Source organism: Nicotiana tabacum, chromosome 17 (genome assembly GCF_000715075.1).
Source record: "Nicotiana tabacum cultivar K326 chromosome 17, ASM71507v2, whole genome shotgun sequence".
NCBI lineage: Eukaryota > Viridiplantae > Streptophyta > Magnoliopsida > Solanales > Solanaceae > Nicotiana > Nicotiana tabacum.
The window spans coordinates 101,446,362-101,467,669 of NC_134096.1; the positions used below are offsets into that span (position 1 = coordinate 101,446,362).

General features: G+C 39.0%; 3 protein-coding genes across 9 annotated transcripts; 1 reads left to right on the top strand and 2 right to left on the bottom strand.

Moving 5' to 3' along the window:
* Nucleotides 1-558: 558 nt before the first annotated feature.
* On the top strand, nt 559-6,095 carry LOC107765719 (uncharacterized). 7 transcript variants are annotated; one of them, XM_016584397.2, is made up of 8 exons: nt 559-734; nt 834-941; nt 2,444-2,557; nt 2,654-2,896; nt 3,551-3,700; nt 4,052-4,149; nt 4,533-4,743; nt 5,655-6,095. In XM_016584397.2, exons 2-8 carry the CDS (start codon nt 851-853, stop codon nt 5,738-5,740), a joined length of 993 nt encoding a protein of 330 aa, XP_016439883.1. In that variant the 5' UTR covers nt 559-734; nt 834-850; the 3' UTR covers nt 5,741-6,095. The 7 variants fall into 7 exon arrangements, with proteins under 7 accessions (XP_016439883.1, XP_075090852.1, XP_016439878.1 ...); XM_075234751.1 differs by having other exon boundaries at nt 561-734; nt 2,663-2,896; XM_016584392.2 differs by having other exon boundaries at nt 567-734; nt 2,642-2,896; nt 3,533-3,700.
* A 2,024-nt stretch (nt 6,096-8,119) lies between these two features.
* LOC142172007 (uncharacterized) lies at nt 8,120-18,858 on the bottom strand. Its single transcript, XM_075235756.1, has 10 exons — nt 18,675-18,858; nt 18,487-18,569; nt 17,969-18,376; nt 17,573-17,904; nt 17,278-17,527; nt 17,130-17,160; nt 16,806-17,015; nt 16,536-16,640; nt 15,846-16,138; nt 8,120-8,521 (listed from the first exon to the last, which is right to left on the bottom strand). Exons 1-10 carry the CDS (start codon nt 18,856-18,858, stop codon nt 8,120-8,122), a joined length of 2,298 nt encoding a protein of 765 aa, XP_075091857.1.
* A 508-nt stretch (nt 18,859-19,366) lies between these two features.
* LOC107783528 (S-adenosylmethionine decarboxylase proenzyme-like) lies at nt 19,367-20,972 on the bottom strand. The gene has a single exon (XM_016604508.2). It carries the CDS (start codon nt 20,863-20,865, stop codon nt 19,711-19,713), a length of 1,155 nt encoding a protein of 384 aa, XP_016459994.1. The 5' UTR covers nt 20,866-20,972; the 3' UTR covers nt 19,367-19,710.
* Nucleotides 20,973-21,308: the final 336 nt, after the last annotated feature.

Below are 21,308 nucleotides of genomic sequence, written 5' to 3' on the forward strand. Positions count from 1 at the left end.
TTTATTTTATAACAATCTCCTATTTTACTTTTTCTTCAAAATAGTGATAGCAGGGTGCATTTCGTTCTTATTCCTATAATTATCGAACTTTAAACTATCTCTATTCAAACACATAATTATTTATTTATAAAATTAATTTTACTATTTAAAACAATACTTTATATTTTTATCTACTACATCACTTAAGAGCCCGTTTTGATTGACTTAAAAAAAGTGTCGTTTCAGCAGAAATAACTTTTAAGCCAAAAAACAATAAGTTGGGGTTGCCTAACTTAATTGCTTTTAGTTTTTTTAAGCCGTTTTAAACTTATTTTATACTTTTTAACTTTGTCAAATACTAAAAAAAATTAAAAAACTTAAAAGCTGATTTAACCGAACTTAAAAACCAATCTAAACATCTCGTGAATCAAAGACAAACTCAAATAGAAAGAACAAAAAAAAGGGGTAATGGAGTATGTGTTCGTAGAATAGAGGGTTAAAAGTTTTGTAATTAAAACTTTAGGTGTACTTTTTTTATTTTCACATTTTATTTCCATATACCCTGTGTATCATCTCTTCAGTCTCCCGTCTCCTACAACTCTCAAACTTAAATACTTTCAGAGACCTCGCCGCGCCTTTGGCGGCTGTAAGAAATCGCCGGTGATTCCCCCGTCCACTGCCTTGCCGCCTCTCTCCCATATTCTCGTTGAGTGGAGTGCTCAAGTCTTCTTTTTCTTCTACTTCTACAGTTCTCGGTAAAGTTTCTGGTTAATGTTTAACTTTGTTCCTATGGTAAAGTTTCTGCCTTTTTTCTATTTCTTTTTAGAATAATTTTTTCCTAATTTGGAATCCAGATTTCTAAGAGAGGAAGATGGGAGCCAAGGACTTGCAGAAGGAGCTAAAGAAAAAGAAGAACAAAGATGCGGAATCCCTGACTATAAACTCTAACCTTGTTCAAAATGGTATTATTACCAAAGTTTCTCTCTTTCTCTTTCTTCCAACTAATAAACCCCAAGTAGCAACAAAGTCACATTTTGAGTTTGAATCTCAGTGCACTGCTAACCTATTGGGCTTACCTATGTGTTATAAATATAATAGTGAACAATTGAAACATATTCAACCTAATCTGTGGAAAAAAAAGAATCTTTTTTATAGTTTGTTGAGAAGTAGTATTACATTCGAAGCTGTTTTCTCAGGGTTTCGAGCTGCCTCTGAATTTGTTTTACTACTGCTGCTTGGGTTCCTAATAGGTTGAACAGTATGGTCTTTAATTGATCTTCATCTTCTTGTTTATGTCGAAAGCATAATTCAATTGCTTCTGATTTTTCATAGCAACATTTCAAACTGACTAATAAACTCAGTATCTCTAATAATCAGCAACTACCACCCCATCTTAAATCCCTGTCATTCAGGAACCTGCAAATTGTCAAGTGCTGTAATTAGATACTATATTATATCTGAGCGAGGAGTTGAGAAGACTGAGTTTAGTAGACTTTCCTCGACAGCACTATTATACTATAATTGGATTTTTGCTCCTTCTCCACTATTTGCATTGGCAAGCAGTCACTTCTGCTCGTTGCATACAACACTTCAAGTTTCAAGTAATTATAGATGGAAGAATCATCACAATATACTCCACAAATTAGTAATCTCAATGAACTAGGAAAGGTTTTCTTTAACATTTCAAATTAATTATGACTTATGAGCCTATCCACTTGCTCACACTCAGTTTCAGGATTAGTATTGAGCTTCCTCATTCTATTATAATTGAGCTGTGCAACATTTCTTTTCCTACTCATTAGCATAGTAGTATTAGGTTCCACATGCAACAGCAAACTTGAAATCCTAATTCCCTGGAAATTTCCAGGAATGCTGGTTATTAGCCATAAACAGACTTTTCCACTTAGATACTAGATTCTGTGGCAAGATTCAAACCGGTGATGTGTGCCACCCATCATTGTTGTGCTCTTACCACTATACTAAATCCCTGGGGCATTGCCATGAGGTTTATCTTGTTTGCTTTTATTCAGTTTTCCATATTGAGGTCTTGTCTTATGAAGAAACTCTGGGAGGTTCAGTTGCAATATGGCTCTATCTCCTCTAGAGGGGGCTTTTCTTTTCCTCTTAGGAATATTGCAGGTGGATGAAAGTCCCAATATATTTTTTCTGGGCTCACCACTCACTTGTGTATGAAGCAAATGTCTTCTATGCACTAGTATCAGCACTCTTCATAGATGCCCTGAAAAAGGACAGTAATTATAGATATGGGGTTCAACATTATCTATAGTGTCTCGATGAGCCAAGATGTTGTAGTAAAGAGCCCAAAGATTAGTTGAACTAGAAACAAAGTTTTTTCTTATAGGATCTTTTGGATTTCTTCACTCATTTCCTTGTTTATTCATCATCTTTTTCTATGTTTAGTATTTACTTGACAACAATGCTGATTTATGCCCTTTTGTTGTAGAGGAAAATTTTGCTAAGGTAACAGAAGAAAAGAATAGGAAGAAGAAGAAACTGACACTGCAAAACAGAAGAAGCAAGGATGAAATAGATGAATGCCATCTATCATATGATAAAGGTAGTGGTCTGGAAAATTTAATTAATATTTTATTTCGGAGCATAAATTGCTGGGATTGGCCTGTATGATTATTGAGGTTTTTAGAAGATGATTTAGATAATGCAGATGGGGAAAAGAAAAAGAGCAAATCATCAAAGCAGAAAAAGAGGAAAAATGACACACTTGCTGAAAGTGGTGTAGTTGATCAATCTAATAACGTAGAGGATGGACTTGGTCAAGAAAATACCTTATCGAGTGAACCTGATAAGCCGGAGAAAAGAAAATCGAAGGGAAAGAAGAGAAAAAGCGAAAAGAAAGCTGGGAAAACTGAGGGTAATGATTTCTCAAAACGACAAAAAGGTATGGAGAAAATAGATTCTCGAGTTTTCATATTTCTGTTTCTTTATTTATTAATCATGTACGTCAAATTTAAAACAAGTGAGGAACTAAACGATGTTGAGTAATTAGTGTAAGTAAATAAACTTTCTCTCAAGCAGGCGGTGTGTATCACTTGCTGGCATGCCTTAGTGTCTAAATATGTTAGCATCTAAACAATCGAAAAGTTTCACATGTTGAACATAATGAAGTGAAGTCCTTTACCTGATCAAAGAACAAGAGAAAGAAGTGAAGTTTGATTGTTCTTCCCAAAAATACATTTTTTTCAAGGAAACAATAACAGTTTTGTACTTTCCTAGGAGTCTATTAAAATATTTAAAAGCTTATGAGTATTGCATTAGAAACACTTAGCACTTTTAAACCATATGGTTTGACGGAGAGAGCACTCCAAATGCTGGAAGATAGTGAAATATAACTTATATCAATTGAAATGAATTACACTTGCTTCAGTTATATGCAACCTACTTATTGTACAAGTATGTGAGGTTATAAATTCATAATTATACCCAACAACCATCACACGCTTTAATTTATTGGCAATCTTTTGATGTTATTCATCAAACAAAATATTTGATGTTGATGATTTATAACTTCTGCAAGACTGTCTATCTCCCCTAGGCAAGTCAAAAGAGCCCCACAAAATTGTTGAGAAGGATCGTCCATCTTCAATAGCTGAGGATGATTTGTCTGAGAAGACAGAACAAGCTGAAGATGAAGAGATTTATGAGCTATCTTCAGGGGATGAGGATTACTCTAAAGGAGTGAGAAGTATGAATTTCTCTTTATATCATATAAAAGTAATTCCTGTTGCTTCTGTTGTTATGTTCGTTGTGATTTGACATGAGATTTGCCTCATCAAATATGTTATGGAGAAACTCATTCAAATCTTTCACGGCAAATTAGAAGTTCTTGCTGTTGTATATTTCTTTTTCTTTTTTGAAAAATTATGGACACATGCCTAGTTTTATTTAAGTTAGGAGTTATTTTTCTCGGCATCTTGCTATATGAAAAAATGATTCTTTTGAGATGAACTGCAGCAAGAAATGACATTATATTAGAAAAAAGTATGAATTAGATTGATTGCCTTATAAAGAGTCAATTTCCTTTTTCTGGGTGCAGAGTGGGTTACAGATTATTATCAGAGTAGGCCAGGGATAAAGGTGTTGCAAGAAAGGATTGATGAGTTTATAACTGATCATGAGGCGAAAAAAGAACAGGTACTCTATATTTCCAGATTATCATGCCATTTGTTGCTGTTAATGATTTTTTCGAAGTATAGGGAGAATGCTCGTATTTTCATGAGCTGTCATATCCATAGTGGAAAAAGTTTTTATGGTATTTATAGCTTTTTTTCATTTAAAAGAAAATGCTGGACTGAGTCTTTAAAGAGTTTTGCACTTATCTTTTGGCCCTTTCTTGCATCAGCCTGTACTGATGAATTTGTTTCTTGTGACCACCTCATAATGACATGTCATAGAAGTTTATTCATATGCCCACAACTAATCATGTTCTTATATTCTAATGGTTGTATATGCTGATTTGCCCACGACTAATTATGTTTTTGTTCCCATTGTCATATTTTTTATTCTGATACATACAGGAAAGGAAAGAAAAAGAAGCCCGTGCTGCTGAAGGTGGATGGACCGTTGTTGTACACCACAAAGGCAGGAAGAAGACAACGGATTCTGAAACTGGAATTGCAGTTGGTTCTGTTTCTCAGACTGCTGTTATGGATAATATGGCCAAAAAGAAAAAGAATGATGTGGGATTAGATTTCTACCGGTTTCAGAAGAGAGAAGCAAAAAGAAATGGTATGTTTACTGCATCTTTGCTTTTGTCAACAACTTCTTGCTCCATATTGTTCAAAATTGACTTTGTTTTCCTCGATTATCCTATAGAAAAATATTTTATAAAAGGTAAAAGTTTAAATCAAAAGTTTGATGTTATCCAAACAATCACATTTAAGTTTGAGGTGAAAAAGTATTTACATTTTCTGATGAAAAGGTTGTGGTTTCTAAGCTTGAATTGAAGATGCATATTGCCTGGGGTTGTACTGCCCGTCCATTGCTTCATTACATTCTCAAAAGAAAAAAAAATTATTAGGATGATTGAAAAGCAGCATTGTTTTGATAAATTGATGCAGAATTGGTTTAGCAGTTTCTGTCTTTCGTGACAGATAGTGAAAGAGCCTGAAATAATCTACAGCATTGAATTTTACCTCTTGAAAACCACCTCAAATAGTATCACAATTTTGCTTGTTCAAGATTTAAACCCTCTTTATCGTGGAACTACTAGTTGTTTTCCCTTTATCATGGAATTATGGATCATCTTTCATTCACATAAAAATTGGACTGGTTAAGTTGCCTATGTTTTCTGGTCTCACTGCCTATTGATTCTTTCTATTGTTCTATTTGCAGTTTGTCATTTTTCCCGTCAAGGGCTCTGTAGGATTCCCTGTTCAACTTTGATTTTTATATCGAACCTAAGTCATACAAAGTAAATCTGATCTGATACATCGTCCTAGTAATAATGATTGTTTCTTGACCCATCCATTCATCTGAAGGACCTGCTATAATTTGAAACTTGCTATGTTACTCTAATGTACTTCTCATTTGTTTAGTTGCCAATTTCCCCTGGTGCAAGAGATTAAAATCTCAATATGATTTTTTTCCTGTTTCTTTTGTTTGTGACTTATCATTGTTCACATTTGTATTATGCACAGAGATCATGGTGCTGCAGAGCAAATTTGAGCAGGATAAGAAGCGGATACAGCAGTTGAGGGCTGCAAGAAAATTTCGACCTTACTGAACCAAGAGAAATCTCCAGAACAGCGTTGTTATAAGATAACGCAAAATACTTAATGGAGAATGGGTTTCAAAATTGTTCAGTTCATTCTGTTTGTTTAGAGAGAACAAGCTTAACTAACAGCACAAGATAGTTGATAAAGTTGTGACATGAGTATAGATGAGCTATTGTTCTTGTATGTAGTTTCCAGTTTTGGTTGTAGTTGGTGGATGCCCAACTGTTTTTGCTGAAGCTTATGCTTCATGTTTCTTGTGGTAGGCATTTCACTAAAAGCTCAGCCTAGAGTTGATCAGCTGATTTACTTTAAATATTTTCTAAGATTGGAGAAATAGAAAACAATTGTATCTTTTCTACCATAGCATGCTCTCTCGTCTCTTCTATTTATCTTTATTACATAGACTTCCTTTTGAGCCCGTGACTTTTGCTAAGTTTTGTCAACAACTGGGAGGTTCTAGCTGTTAACAATTTGGTGGCAGAAGTTTTCTTTACCATTAAAATGGTTCTAAGTTGGCCATCTCACTTTCCTTTTTCAGGTACTTCTCTGTTTATACTTGGAAAATTCGTTAATGAACTGGCTTTCGACAGGGGAAAATTTAAATACTGAAGTGAAAATTAATCCTGCTTCTTTTCCTTTGGACCTTATGTATTTGAAATTTTCTATTTTGGAAAAGTGAAATTCATTTTGATGAATTAAAAAGAACAGGTGGACATTCAAGAATCATTATAGACGTGGCAACTAATTGCTTACATACAATGGGAAACCTAATAATGCCAAATAGTGCAGCTAAGTTTAAAGATTAGAAAAAAGTTTTATTATAAAAGAAATGTACAATTATAGTAGTCTGATGTGCAGTTAATTCGAATAAGATTATTCAATGAGCCTTCAAATGCTATTACTCATAGTGTAGAAGATGAACGAATGAATTGGAAAATTTTCTGCGTCCTTTCTCATTTCTCTTTGTTTGTATTTATAAATGAAAAATGTAAATAGCTATACATGCGTCAACAATTTACTGGACTATAAAATAACAGAAAATAACTCCTATACAGTGACTCAGCTTGGTCATGTGCCCAAAGAATCCAATGTGTAATCTTTATCCTTTACAAATGGACGGTCCAGATTATTTACATGTGAATTTAATCCAATGGCATAAAAACCTCCATCTGTATTCTCTAGAAGACTTAAAGAGGAACATATACTCCCTTCTGTCTCTGACACAAACAAAACCTTAGAATCATTAGGTTGTAACACCATATTCTTCCTCTGTCTTTCACCATTTATGATTTCTTTAGAACATAAATAATCATTAATATTAACACCCCCTGAAGTTGGAGGGGAGCGAAGAAAGCCCCAACTTGCTAAGGATGAAATTATGTGAAGGCCCAGATAAGGGCTTTGTAAAGATATCTGCGATTTGAGCAGATGATGGAACAAAACTCAAAGAAATCAAGCCATAGAGGAATTGTTGCCGTACAAAATGGCAATCGAGCTCCACATATTTTGTTCGTTCGTGAAATACCGGATTCCGAGCGATATGGAGTGCTTCCTGACTATCAGAATGAACCGGGATATGGAGAGTCAGAGGAGCTGAAAGATCATTGAGGAGATGATCCAACCATGTTAACTCAGCAACAAGACGCCTCATTAAACGATATTCAACCTCTGCTGAAGATAGAGAAACAAAAGCTTGCTTTTTGGATTTTCAAGAAACGGGTGAGCCTCCAAGACCGATAATATAACCACTTATAGACCTTCGAGAATCAACACAAGACGCCCAATCAGCATCGGAGAAAAAAAGATGGATCAACAATCATGAAAAGCCCTTGACCAGGATCTTTATGAAGATATCGAATTACCCGAAGGGCTGGTGTAAAGTGTGGAAGTCGAGGAACTTGCATGAATTGAGACAAGTGTTGCACTGCAAAAGAGAGATCTGGGCGAGTATGAGTTAAATAGTTCAATTTGCCAACAATCCTGCGATAAGAAGAGGGGTCGGCAAGCAAATCCCCTGAATCGGCAGAAAGTTTGCAAGATGGATCCAAAGAAGATGAAACAGAGGGTAAATGACCACAGTTGTAATCAGAGATGAGATCAAGGGTGAATTTGCGTTGAGAAACAATTAGGCCATGTGATTCTCGAAGAACCTCCAAACCAAGAAAATAATGTAAGTCTCCAAGATCCTTAATATGAAATTCATCATTTAAGAATTGCTTAAGTTGAGAAAGCTTTGTAGGATTGTTGCCAGTAAATAGTATGTCATCAACATACACTGTCACAATAGATATAGAATCACCTGATTGTTTGAAAAATAGGAAATAATCATTCAAAGAAGAAGAAAACCCCTTAAAATTCAAAGCAGCTGTAAGTCGAGCATACCACTGTCACGATGCTTGTCGCAAACCGTAAAGTGATTTCTTAAGACGACAGACATGGTTAGGACTAGGAGCAGGTATACCGGCAGAAAATTTCATATATACTTCTTCTTGTAAAATCCCATGTAAAAAGGCATTATTCACATCTAATTGTGACAATGACCAGCCTTTCTTAATTGCACCATCAAGAATGCATCGAATAGTTGTCATTTTAACCACGAGAGAGTAGGTTTTAATAAAATCAATCCCTTCACGTTTAGCGTCACCTCTAATCACCAATCTAGCTTTCAATCTTTCGATGCTTCCATCAGATTTGTGTTTAACTTTGTAAACCCATTTGCAAGGCAAAGCCTTCTTGCCAATAGGTAATTCAACCACTTCCCACGTTTGATTATCCTCAAGAGCTTTGATCTAAGACGTCATAGCTTGCTGCCAATCAAGATGTTGGTAATGTCCCGTCCGGTCGTTTTGAGTATTATAACTTCGTTCCCCCATTTACTGCTCAATTTATGATTTATAGTTGTTTTATAACTTGTGTGCAAAATTTGAGGTCAATCAGACGTGATTTGACATATTCCAGAGTCATTTGTAGAAATTAAAAATTTCAAAGTTCAATATGCTTGAATTGGGGTGTAATTAATGGTTTTAGCGTTGTTGGAGGTGATTTGAGGATTCGACTAAGTTCGTATGATATTTTAGGACTTGTTAGTATATTTGGTTGAGGTCCCGAGGGCCTCGGGTGAGTTTCGGATGGTTAACGGATCAAAAATTGAACTACAACAGCTGCAACAATTTTCTTATGCTGGAAACTTCTTCTCCCAGATTCGAGCCCAAAAATCGAGCCCAGAATCAAGCGACGATCGAGCCCAGGGTCGACGGCCACGATCGAAGGCAGGGTAGAAGACCAGGGTCGAGGGCCAGGATCGAGGGCCAGAATTGAGGCCCAGGATCGAGACCCAGGATCGATGACCTCGATCGAAGGCCAAGATCGAGGCAGAACCGAGGATGTCTGGGCAGAATTATAAAACAAGGACTTCGTCCCATTCGCCATTTTTGACAAATTGGAGCTTGAGGAGAGGCGCTTTTTGATAGATTTTCAAGGAAAACTTGAGATAAGTCCTTTGCGATCATTTCTACTCCATAATATTAAATTATCATCGAATAATCCAACTAGATTACATGATTTTGAGGTGTAAATCGAATATTGGAACTTAGAAATTTGGAAATAAGATTTGTAGATTTGAAGGTCGAGTTGAAGTCGGATTTTGGTAAAATTGGTATGGGCAGACTCGTGGTTGGATGGGCCTTCGGATTTTGTAACTTTTGCCGAGTTCCGAGACGTGGGCCCCACGAACGATTTTTGAGCTAAAATTCGGATTTTTATGAAAAATTAGTATTTTCTTATGGAATTAAATCCAATGAATTTTATTGACTGAAATGAATTATTTAGGGCTAGATTCGAGGCGTTGGGAGGCCAATTCACGAGGAAAGGACATTGCAGAATAAGAATTTCACGGCTCGAGGTAAGTAACAGTTTTAAATTTGGTCCTGAGGGTATGAAACCCCAGAATTTTGTGTCATGTGAATATTTTGGAGGTGACACACATGCTAGGTGATGGGCGTGTGAGCGTGTACCGAGGGGATTATGACTTGGTCCGTCCCGTGGAAACTGTATAGTTGAATACTTTATTGTTAGTTATATGCTCTCTATGTGTTAAAGAAATTTGACTGTAAATCATGTTAGAAATCATGCTTAGGCTATGTTATAGTACTATTGGGACCCGCAGAGGTCGCCTACTTGTTGAATTATTTGCTAATTGCTGTCTTGTACTCAGTCATGATTTTTCTTGCGTATTATACCTCAGTCTTTTTTGATATTTGTTGATACACTATGTTATCTTTGTTTGGGCTGACCTTTATGATTTCAGAGAAGCCCGAGAGACTAGAGAGGTTAAGGACTGAGTACAGCCGAGGGCCTGTCGGTGAGGTAAGGATATTATGGTACGTGAGTTGTCCGCGCAGGATATTATAGCATATGAGCTGTCCGTGCAGATTATGGCGCTTGGGCTGTAGGAGCCCCTCCGGAGTCTGTACATCCCTAGTGAGCGCGGGTACCCATTGAGTGTGAGTGCTGAGGGCTGAGAGCCGAGTGGTTGAGTTGTTGTGATTATTTGAGTGACTTTTGCCTGAGAGGCTGTACTTGCTTTGCATTTATTGTTGCACCTGGTTGCTATCTGTCATTGTTGTGAAATCTCTGAAAGATTTTATATCCGGATTAAATGAAATTTAACTGTATAAAATTGATTTGACTTAAACTGCCGGATTTGAAAGCATGTCTATTCTTTGCTGGAATTACTGAAGGTGAACTATAACTGTGTAGCTCGTCATTATCTTGAGTTCCTTGATTATTATTGTTACTTGCTGAGTTGGTTGTACTCATACTACACCCTGCACTTCGTGTGCAGATCCAGGTGTTCCCGGACATAGCAGGTGTTGATCATTTCGCGCAGTTGATTTTCAGGAGATTTTGAGGTAGCTGCCATGTTCCGCAGACCTTGTCTCTCCTTCTCTATCTCCTTGTTTACTGTATTTGGTCTCAGACTGTTATAGATCGTATTTTACAGACTTGTAGTCATATTAGAGGCCGGGGTCGAGGTAGAGGTCGAGGTGTAGCTCGTACCACAGTTGGACCAGCACCTGTAGTACCACCAAATGCTCCAGCTCGGGAGCAGATTCCGGATATAGCTGAGCCGATAAGATCAGCTCAGGCACCAGCTTTGTCCATTGAGATTCCAGGCTTTCAGGAGACTTTGGCCCAGATATTGGCAGCCTGCACTGGTATTGCTTAGGTAGTTTCGGCTCAGGCCACACCTGCCACTTCTCAGGCCGGAGAGGTATTCATACCCCTGTTGCCCATACTCCAGACCAGGTAGTACAAGGACTTCATATATCGGGAGCACTACCAGCCCAGCCGGTTACAGCTGCTCAGGCCCCGGTAGTTCTTGTTATGGCAGATGATGAGCAGAGGAGACTTGAGAGATTTGAGAGGCTTCGACCTCCACCATTTAGAGGTGCTGAGTTAGAGGATGCCAAGGGTTTTCTGGATAAGTGTCATCGGATGCTTCAGATAGCGGGCATTCTAGAGACCAGTGGGGTCTCATTCACTACTTTTTAGTTTTTTAGGGCTGCCTTCAGATGGTGGGAGTCTTACGAGAGGTGTAGGCCGGTCGGTGCAACACCCCTTACGTGGCAACAGTTCTCCGGTCTATTCCTGGAGAAGTTCATGCCTCAGTCCCGCAGAGAGGAGCTGCGCATGCAGTTTGAGCAGCTTCCTCAGGGCGATATGTCCGTGACACAATATGAGATGAGATTTTCAGAATTGGTCCGTCATGCTATCTGATTGATTCCCACAGACAGGAAAAGGATCAGGAGATTCATAGATGGCCTCACTTTTCAGCTGCGATTACTCATGACTAGAGAGAGAGTGTCTGGTGCTACTTTCGACGAGGTTGTTAACATTGCCCATCAGATTGAGATGGTTCGCAGCCAGGAGCGGGTTGAGAGGGAGGCTAAGAGGCCTCGTGGTTCCGGTGATTTCAGCGGTGTTCCTTCAAGGGGTCAGTTTTACCGCGGTAGGGGCCGTTCTTACAAACACGCTCAGGTGGGTCGTCCAGCTCATCGTGGTGCATCATCTAGCCACGGTTCTTACAGTGCTCACTCAGGCTAGTCTTCATTCAGTGCACTACCAGCACAGAGTTCTCATCATGCCTCGTCTGCTCAAGCTTCTACAGGTAATTCTTCGGGTTATCAGGAGCAGCAGTTCCGTCAGAGGAGGGGTTGTTTCAAGTGCGGAGAATTGGGTCATTTCAAGAGAGATTGTCCTAGGCTGTTGAGTGGGGCTCCACAACAGAGTTCTCGACCAACGATACCAGCACCAGCAATTACATCACCCGCCCAGCCAGCTCAGGGTGGGGGTCAGCCAGCTAGGGGTCTCCCAAGAGGGGGAGGCCGATCAGGTGGCGGGTAGGCTCGATTCTATGCTTTTCCTACCAGGCCAGATGTTGTTGCCTCAGACGCAGTGATCACAAGTATTGTTTCAGTGTGCCACAGGGAGGCTTCTATATTATTTGACCCTGGTTCCACTTATTCATATGTATCATCATATTTTGCTCATTATCTGGATATGCCCTGTGAGTTCTTAGTTTTACCTGTTTGTGTATCTACACCGGTGGGCGATATTATTACTGTGGATCATGTGTATCGGTCGTGTGTGGTAACTATTAGGGAACTGGAGACTAGAGTTGATCTCTTATTACTCGGTATGGTTGATTTCGATGTAATCCTGGGTATGGATTGGTTGTCTCCATGTCATGCTATTCTGGACTGTCACGCAAAAATCGTGACGTTGACGATGCCGGGGTTGCCAAAGATTGAATGGAGAGGTTCTCTAGATGTTATTCCTAACAGAGTAATTTCTTATTTGAAGGCCCAACGTATGGTTGAAAAGGGATTTCTATCATATTTGGTATTTGTGAGAGATGTTGATGCAGATACTCCTATTATTGATTCAGTACCGGTCGTGCAAGAGTTTCCGGATGTATTTCCTATAGACCTGCCGGGTATGCCACCTGACAGGGATATTGATTTCGGTATTGACTTGGTGCAGGGCACTCAACCTATTTCTATTCCTCCATATCGTATGGCACCGGCTGAGTTAAAAGAATTGAAAGAGCAACTTCAGGAACTCCTTGAGAAGGGGTTTATTAGGCCTAGTGTGTCACCTTGGGGTGCACCAAATCTATTTGTGAAAAAGAAAGATGGTACTATGAGAATGTGCATTGATTATAGACAGTTGAACAAAGTGACAATCAAGAATAAATATCCTTTGCCGCGTATTGATGACTTATTTGACCAGCTTCAGGGAGCGAGGGTGTTTTTCAAAATTGATTTGAGGTCTGGGTATCACCAATTGAAAATTCGTGATTCGGATATTCTGAAGACGGCATTCAGAACTCGTTATGGCCACTATGAATTTCTTGTGATGTCTTTTGGGCTAACCAATGCCCCAACAATATTTATGCATTTGATGAATAGTGTGTTCTAGCCATATCTTGATTTATTTGTAGTAGTATTTATTTATGATATTCTGGTGTACTCACGTAGCTAGGAGGAGCATGCACAATACTTGGGTATTGTATTACGGAGGCTGAGAGAGGAGATACTTTATGCAAAATTCTCTAAGTGTGAGTTCTGGCTTAGTTCAGTGGCATTCTTGGGACATATAATGTCCAGTGAAGGAATTAAGGTGGATCCGAAGAAAATAGAGACAGTTCAGAATTGGTCCAGACCATCCTCAGTTACTGAGATTCTGAGTTTTCTCGGCTTGGGCGGTTATTATCGTCATTTCGTGGAGGGTTTCTCGTCTATTGCATCGCCTATGACTAAATTGACCCAGAAAGGTGCTCCGTTCAGGTGGTCGGATGAATGTGAAGAGAGCTTTCAGAAGCTCAAGACAACTTTGACTACAGCTACAATATTGGTGTTGCCTACAGGTTCAGAGTCTTATACTGTGTATTGTGACGCGTCGCGTATTGGTCTCGGCGCAGTGCTGATGCAAGACGGTAGGGTGATTGCCTATGCGTCCAGACAGTTAAAGGTACATGAGAAGAATTATTCAGTCCACGATCTTGAGTTAGCAGCTATTGTTCATGCCTTTAAAATTTGGCGGCATTACTTGTACGGTGTCCAGTGTGAGGTATATATCGATAATCGGAGTCTACAACATTTGTTTAAACAGAAGGATCTTAACTTGCGGAAGCGAAGGTGGTTGGAGTTGCTTAAGAATTATGATATCACCATTCTCTATCATCTCGGAAAGGCCAATATGGTGGCCGATGCCTTGAGTCGTAAGGCGGGGAGTTTGGGCAGCTTAGCATACTTACCGATAACAGAAAGGCATTTAGCCTTGGATGTTCTGGCCTTGGCTAATCAGTTTGTTAGATTGGATGTTTTCGAGCCGAATCGAGTTTTGGCCTGTGTGGTTTCTCGGTCTTCTTTATATGATCACATCAGATAGCGCTAGTATGATGATCTACATCTGCTTGTCCTTAAGGACATGGTTCAGCACGGTGATGCCAAGGAAGTCACTATTGGAGATAACAGTGTATTACGGATGTAGGGCAGGCTATGTGTGCCTAATGTAGATGGTTTGCGCGAGCTAATTCTCCAGGAAGCTCACCGTTCGCGGTACTCTATTCATCCAGGCGCCGCGAAGATGTATCAGGATTTGAGACAGTACTATTGGTGGAGGCGAATAAAGAAAGATATAGTTGGGTTTGTATCTCGGTGTCTAAATTATCAACAGGTAAAGTATGAACATCAGAGGCCAGGAGGATTGCTTCAGAGACTTGAAATTCCGGAGTGGAAGTGGGAGCGTATTACCATGGACTTCGTAGTTGGGCTCCCACGGACTTTGAGAAAGTTTGATGCTATTTGGGTGATAGTAGATCGGTTGACCAAATTTGCGCATTTTATTCCAGTCGGTACTAATTATTTGCTAATTGTTGTCTTGTACTCAGTCATGATTTTTCTTGCGTATTATACCTCAGTCTTTTTGGATATTTGTTGATACACTATGTTATCTTTGTTTAGGCTGATCTTTGTGATTTTAGAGAGCCCGAGAGACTAGAGAGGTTAAGGACTGAGTAAGGCCGATGGCCTGTCGGTGAGGTAAGGATATTATGGCACATGAGTTGTCTGTGCAAGATATTATAGCATGTGAGTTGTCCGTGCAGCACGTGAGTTGTCCGTGCAGATTATAGTTCCTGGGCTGTAGGAGCCCCTCCGGAGTCTGTACACCCCCAGTGAGCGCGGGTACCCATTGAGTGTGAGTGCTGAGGGCTGAGAGCCGAGTGGTTGAGTTGTTATGATTAGTTGAGTGACTGTTGCCTGATAGGCTGTACTTGCTTTGCATTTGTTGTTGCACTTGGTTGCTATCTGTCATTGTTGTGAAATCTCTGAAAGATTTTATATCCGGATTACATGAAATTGGACTGTATAAAATTGATTTGATTTAAACTGTCGGATTTGAAAGCATGTCTATTCTTTGCTGGAATTACTGAAGGTGAACTATAACTATGCAGCTCGTCATTATCTTCAGTTCCTTTGTTATTATTGTTACTTGCTGAGTTGGTTGTACTCATACTACACCCTGCATTTCGTGTGTAGATCCAGATGTCCCGGACATAGCGGGTATTGATCATTTCGCGCAGTTGATTTTCAGGAGATTTTGAGGTAGCTGCCGTATTCCGCAGACCTTGTCTCTCCTTCTCTATCTCCTTGTTTACTGTATTTGGTCTCAGACTATTATAGACCGTATTTTTCAGACTTGTATTCATATTAGATGCTCATGTACTCAGTGACACCAGGTTTTGGGAGTGGTTATATCGGTATTTGTAAGATTTGCGGATTTTATTTAAATATTATATTTTCAGATTTAGAAGTTGTGGTTCATTGAGATTTTCGGCTTGCCTAATATTGAGATAGGCGCCATCACGACAGGTTAGGATTTTGGGTCGTGACAATGTTGGACAGCCTGAGAGAAGCTAGTAGGTTCAAAAGTGTTGAAAATAGAATTAAACATCTGTTGATTAGTCAAAGAAAGAGAAGTGAAAGAATAAATAGGGAGAGGGATGGGATGGGAAAAACAAGTAGTAGTTAAATCAGTTAGAACTACTGAACCACAGATGTAATCAGAGAGATAAGCATGTGTGATGTGATCCCTCTGTGATCTTCTTAAAGTAGGAACATGAGATGGACTGGGGGATGAAATAGGGTAGGTAGATGGACTTAGGGATGAAATAGGGTAAGAAGAGGAGGAAGGAGGTGAAGAAGATGAAGAAGGAGGAGAACTGGAAGAAGGATTAGGACTAGAAAACGTAGACTCAACTATGGAGGATGGAGGAGAAGGGGAAGTAAATAGAGGTGATAGATGAAAAGGGATATTCAGACTCATGATACTGAATATCCCTGGAAACAAAAATTCTTTTGGTGTTAAGATCCAAGAGCTTATATCCCTTTTTTCCATGGGTATATCCCAAAAAAACACAAGGTATAGCTCTAGGGAAAAATTTTGACATGTTATGTGTAAGAGTAGAAGCATAACACAAACACCCAAAGCACCTAAGATAATCATAGGATGGAGGCTTTCCAAAAAGAATTTGATATGGAGTTTGACCTTTAAGAACAGAGGAAGGGAACCTATTGATCAAAAAAGTAGCAGTGAGTAGACATTCACCCCAATAAGAGATAGGCAACTTAGATTGATGCAATAAAGCTCTAGAAGTCTCTAAAAGATGTCTGTGCTTCCTCTCAACAACTCCATTTTATTGAGGGGTAGCAGTGCAAGAGGTTTGATGTAAAATACCCTGAGAAGCAAAGAATTCTGAAATGCTAGAACCCCCTCCCAATTCAAGAGCATTGTCAGATCTAATCTTTTTAACCTTAGTATTAAATTGCCTCTCAACCATAGCTAAAAAATATTTGATCAAAGAGAAGGCATTGCTTTTAGTGCTCATGAGATAAGTCCAAGTACCTCTGCTAAAATCATCAACTATGGTAAAAAATTATTTGAAACCATCATAAGTAGGTGACTTATAGGGTCCCCATGTATCCAAATGAATTAACTCAAAAATACCAGTAATTTTGATATAACTCGAATGGAAAGGCAATCTAGACTGCCTTGCTAAAGGGCAAACATCACATGGACAATCAAGAGTAGAAGATGAAATAAAACTGATTCTCTTCATTGCCGAAATAGGCATATGGCCAAGTCGAATGTTCCATAATTTTACATCAAAAGTGCTGCTTACAGGAATAAGAACTGATTCAGAAACAGAAGAGGAAACTGAAATACAAGGAGAAGCTAAAAAACTAGACTTAGAAACTAAATTGTTCTTGAAAAAACTCTAAAACTTAGAAAGAGCTGAATGAAGATGATAGATCCCATTCCTTACTTCACCAAGAACCAGAAGGGTCTTCACTAAAGGGTCCTGCAATAGACAATTAGTAAAAGAAAACATTAGAAGACAATGGAACTGGGTGCAAAACTTGTTGATAGAAATGAGATTGATCCTGAAAGAAGGGACAAATAAGACATTATGTAGAACAAGATCAGAGAAAAGAGTAATTGTCCCACTATGAGTCACCCTAACCCCAAAGGAATTAGGTAAGTTAATGAACAATAGAGTAGGTAAAGGAGAAAGAGTAGTAAAGAACTTAGTATCATAATACATATGTTCAGAAGCCCCCGAATCAATAATCCAAGAATGAGTATTGGCATATGTGAGATAAGCAGAAGGATTGTTGAAGATGTTACCAGCACACTGCACTACATTAGCATTAACATTTGTGGTTGAGCTTCATGTGTGACCAAGCTGTGCATGGTTAAGCAGGTGAACTAACTGAGAGAATTGGTCTTGTGTAATAGGATTTCCTCCAGTGTTTCCTGTAGGTTGTGCAGGGAAACTCAAAACAGCATTGCCCTTGACAGATCCATGAAACTTAGGAGTTTTGGTAAACTTAAAATCAGAAGGGAAACCAATTATTCGATAGCATTTGTCAACTGAATGGCCTGGTTTCTTGCAATGAGAACATATCAAGTTATTCTTCTTCCCTTTAGAGTCTGATGATTGAGATTTCTGTCCTGAAATATTTTGATGTGTGGCTAGGAAAGAAGAAGAGTCACCAAGAAACTGAGGATTCACATACGCTTTTCCAGTGTCTCTCATCTTGAACTAACAGAGAATAGGCAATGTTGATGTTGGGGAGAGGGGACATCATCAGGATGTTGCTCCTAACAGGAGAATATGTATCATTCAAGCCCATGAGAAATTGAATCAACCTTTCATCTTGAAGAGACTTAACCAATTTCACCTTGCCACCACATGTGCAGGCACAAGAACATGTAACAGTAGTGTAAAGAGCATCAAGTTCATCCCATAATAGCTTCAATTTAGTGAAATAGCCAGCAATATCACTTGATCCTTGCATTAAGTCACTTATTTTCTTTTGTAGGTGATAGAGTTTAGCCCCATTGAAGCCCAACTTATTTTTAGCTGAAAGGGCAATGAGAAGAGACCTCCTCCAACCTCCATAGCCACGACCATCGAAGACAGAAGTGACCAGAGTCATACCGGGTGAATCTGATGGGTGAAGAAAATAAGGATGGCTAGCATCAATAGTAGGAGAGGTGCTAGAACCACCATCCTGATAAGGAGCATCAGATGAAGAAACCATTTGAATTGAAGGGAGAAAAGAAATAGAGATGAAAAAGAAAGAAAGCAGAAGAAGTCCAGAATATAAGTGGCGACTGATACCATGTAGAAGATGAACGAATGAATTGGAAAATTTTCTGTGTTCTTTCTCATTTCTCTTTGTTTGTATTTATACAAGTATTTCTCTGAAAGAAAATAAATGAAAAATGTAAATAGCTATACATGTGTCTACAATTTACTGGACTATAAAATAACAGAAACCTATACAGTGACTCAGCTTGGTCATGTGCCCAAAGAATCCAATGTGTAATCTTTATCCTTTACAAATGGACGGTCCAGATTATTTACATGTGAATTTGATCCAATGGCATAAAAACCTCCATCTGTATTCACTAGAAGAGTTAAAGAGGAACATATACTCCCTTCTGTCTCATGCCCAAACAAAACCTTAGAATCATTAGGTTGTAACGCCATATTCTTCCTCTGTCTTTCACCATTTATGACTTTTCTAGAACATAAATAATCACTAATATTATTATTAACACATAGTCTGCTCATATAGAAGCAAATATATCCAAAGCCAATAAATGCCAAAAACAAAAACCTAATTTAGATTCACTGCCTGGCACTATAAGATTATTGTTGGGATTTTGTGGTGCAGGATAACTCAGGGGGAGAGTGAGATTCAGATAGAGATGTAGTTTTGCTGATAGTTTTTAAGCCCCGATTGAGAGTGCAGTCCGTTTGGAAATAAGTGACTTAGCAAGAACGAGCAATCCAATAATTGTTTGATAAAAAATTTCAAAACATTTTTCACTCGTAGAGATTTGTTCCAAAAATCATTATTGAGGAAAAGTTCAAATTTCAGAACTACTTTTAAGAACTATTTAGAAGTTACAGATTGCTGCTTGATGAGGTCAGCAGTTTACTAATAAGTGCTTTAGATAAAAAAAAAAAAATTGTCAAAAACGGGGAGAGCCGATTTTAGTTGACGAGCAAGATTTCAATAGGACATACAACACAACTATTTCCTCATCAATAGAACATATAATACAAATATATCCACAGTGACAACACTATGTTATCAGTCTCAAACAGTTTTATTACACAACATAACACTGAATATTGATACCAAACGTCATAAAGCTGCGATCTGCATAGACTCAACGCAGACTGTTTATTTGATGCCCAGACATACCATATTACTGAATATAAACAACAAAACCTGATAATACTACTAGACTCATAAACCAATAAGAAAAGCATGGCTGGATCTGTACCAACTATAGTATTGCATACTAAAAAGGAGAATAAACAAATTTCTCATTAATATATCTTCTCCATCTCCTCATCCTCGCTCTCGCTCCAACTGCAATGGAAGATTGACCTGGGGGATCCACAGCTACCATTGCTACTGAATGTGAGGTACGTAAGTGATCCTCCCTCACCAAGCACTTCAGTAGTCTTTTCTCCAGAGGCGTATCCGATGATGTCCAGGCCGGACTCAGTGTAAAGTTCCTTTCCAGGAGTGTCACAGTGTACTGATACAGAAAACTCAGCAGGTCCGAAGCAGGACAACACCCTTTCGATCATGGCAGTCAAGTTTACGGCTTTGAAATCATAACCTACTGCTTCAAAACTTGCATAGCTGAATCCATCCTCAGGTGTGATGTGAATTGTAGAGATTGCTGGCCCCTCGATGGCGTTCATTGAGTAACCGCAAGGGTCAAAGTCAAAGTCGCATATGTTTGATTCTGGAAGAATCTTCCGAATGCCTGAAACTTCAGTCATCTCAGCAGCAGTGCTTGAGTGAGTCTTGAAAAATACGGATGCCTTCTTCTTGTCCAGATTAGTCATGCACATCTCCAGTGTATAAACTGGATTCGGGTTATTGGCATTGGCAGATTCAGCTGAAGCAGAATAGACATGCCAGTTCTGTTGTTTATCAGCATTACCCATCACATATGCACTGCTGCCTGCGCCAAGCTTACCGAAATAGCTGTCAAGCACGGCTACTTCTTCAGAGAAGTGACGATGTGGATATGGCTGAGCCCCAGGGAAGATGAAACTACCACGAGTGTACCTCACTGACTTCACTTTCAGGTTAAGTGCATCAGCTAACTTAAGAATGGGTGGGATTGACAGCAGCAGTTTTGTAGTGCCACAAGTTTTGATGATGATCTTGTATGAGTAGACAAAGAGGCTAGACTCTGAAAGGACATAAGAGTCGACTTCATCATTTGCCAATGAAGACACTATGGTACAAGCAGCCGGTGTCAGAATTTCATCCAATTGGTCTTTAGAGAGAGACCGTAGGCCACATCCCGGGCCATCAGACATTCCTAACTCGAAAAAGGTAATCTCAAGACGCTTTTCGTATCCTTCGAATCCGATGGCAGAAACTGGCACGGCCATCTTGCTTGAAAGAGAGTGCTTGGGAAGGACTACTTTTTGGAAGAGATTATCACGAGGATGAGGCATGAAGAAAAAGAGTTGAGAAGAACAGAATTCTAAAATTAAACTACTGTCTACTTGAACCACCTTTGGTGGTTTATTCTAGATCACGGGAAATCTCAGGATGGCTTGCGAGTGCACTGCATACAAAAAAGACAGAGATAAGCAAACAGTTAGCATGTATACACAAAAGATATAAACAACTTAGATACACATGGTGAAGGCTAAGTTGACTCACGTTGGAGTAAGCAGCGGATCTGAATTTCTTGATTCCTCCGTTTGGTCGAACGTCCTCAATAGTGTAACCAAGGGGAGCTTCGTAACATAAGGAACTACTACTAGACTTCTTCTTCCCTCCTTTAGAGTCCATTAGTTCATCGATTCCTACCTGCTCATTATATTGAAAAGAAATAAGATGGTCAGAAAAAAACAATAAGAAGCCTTGACAATTTTATGGACAACTAAGCCCA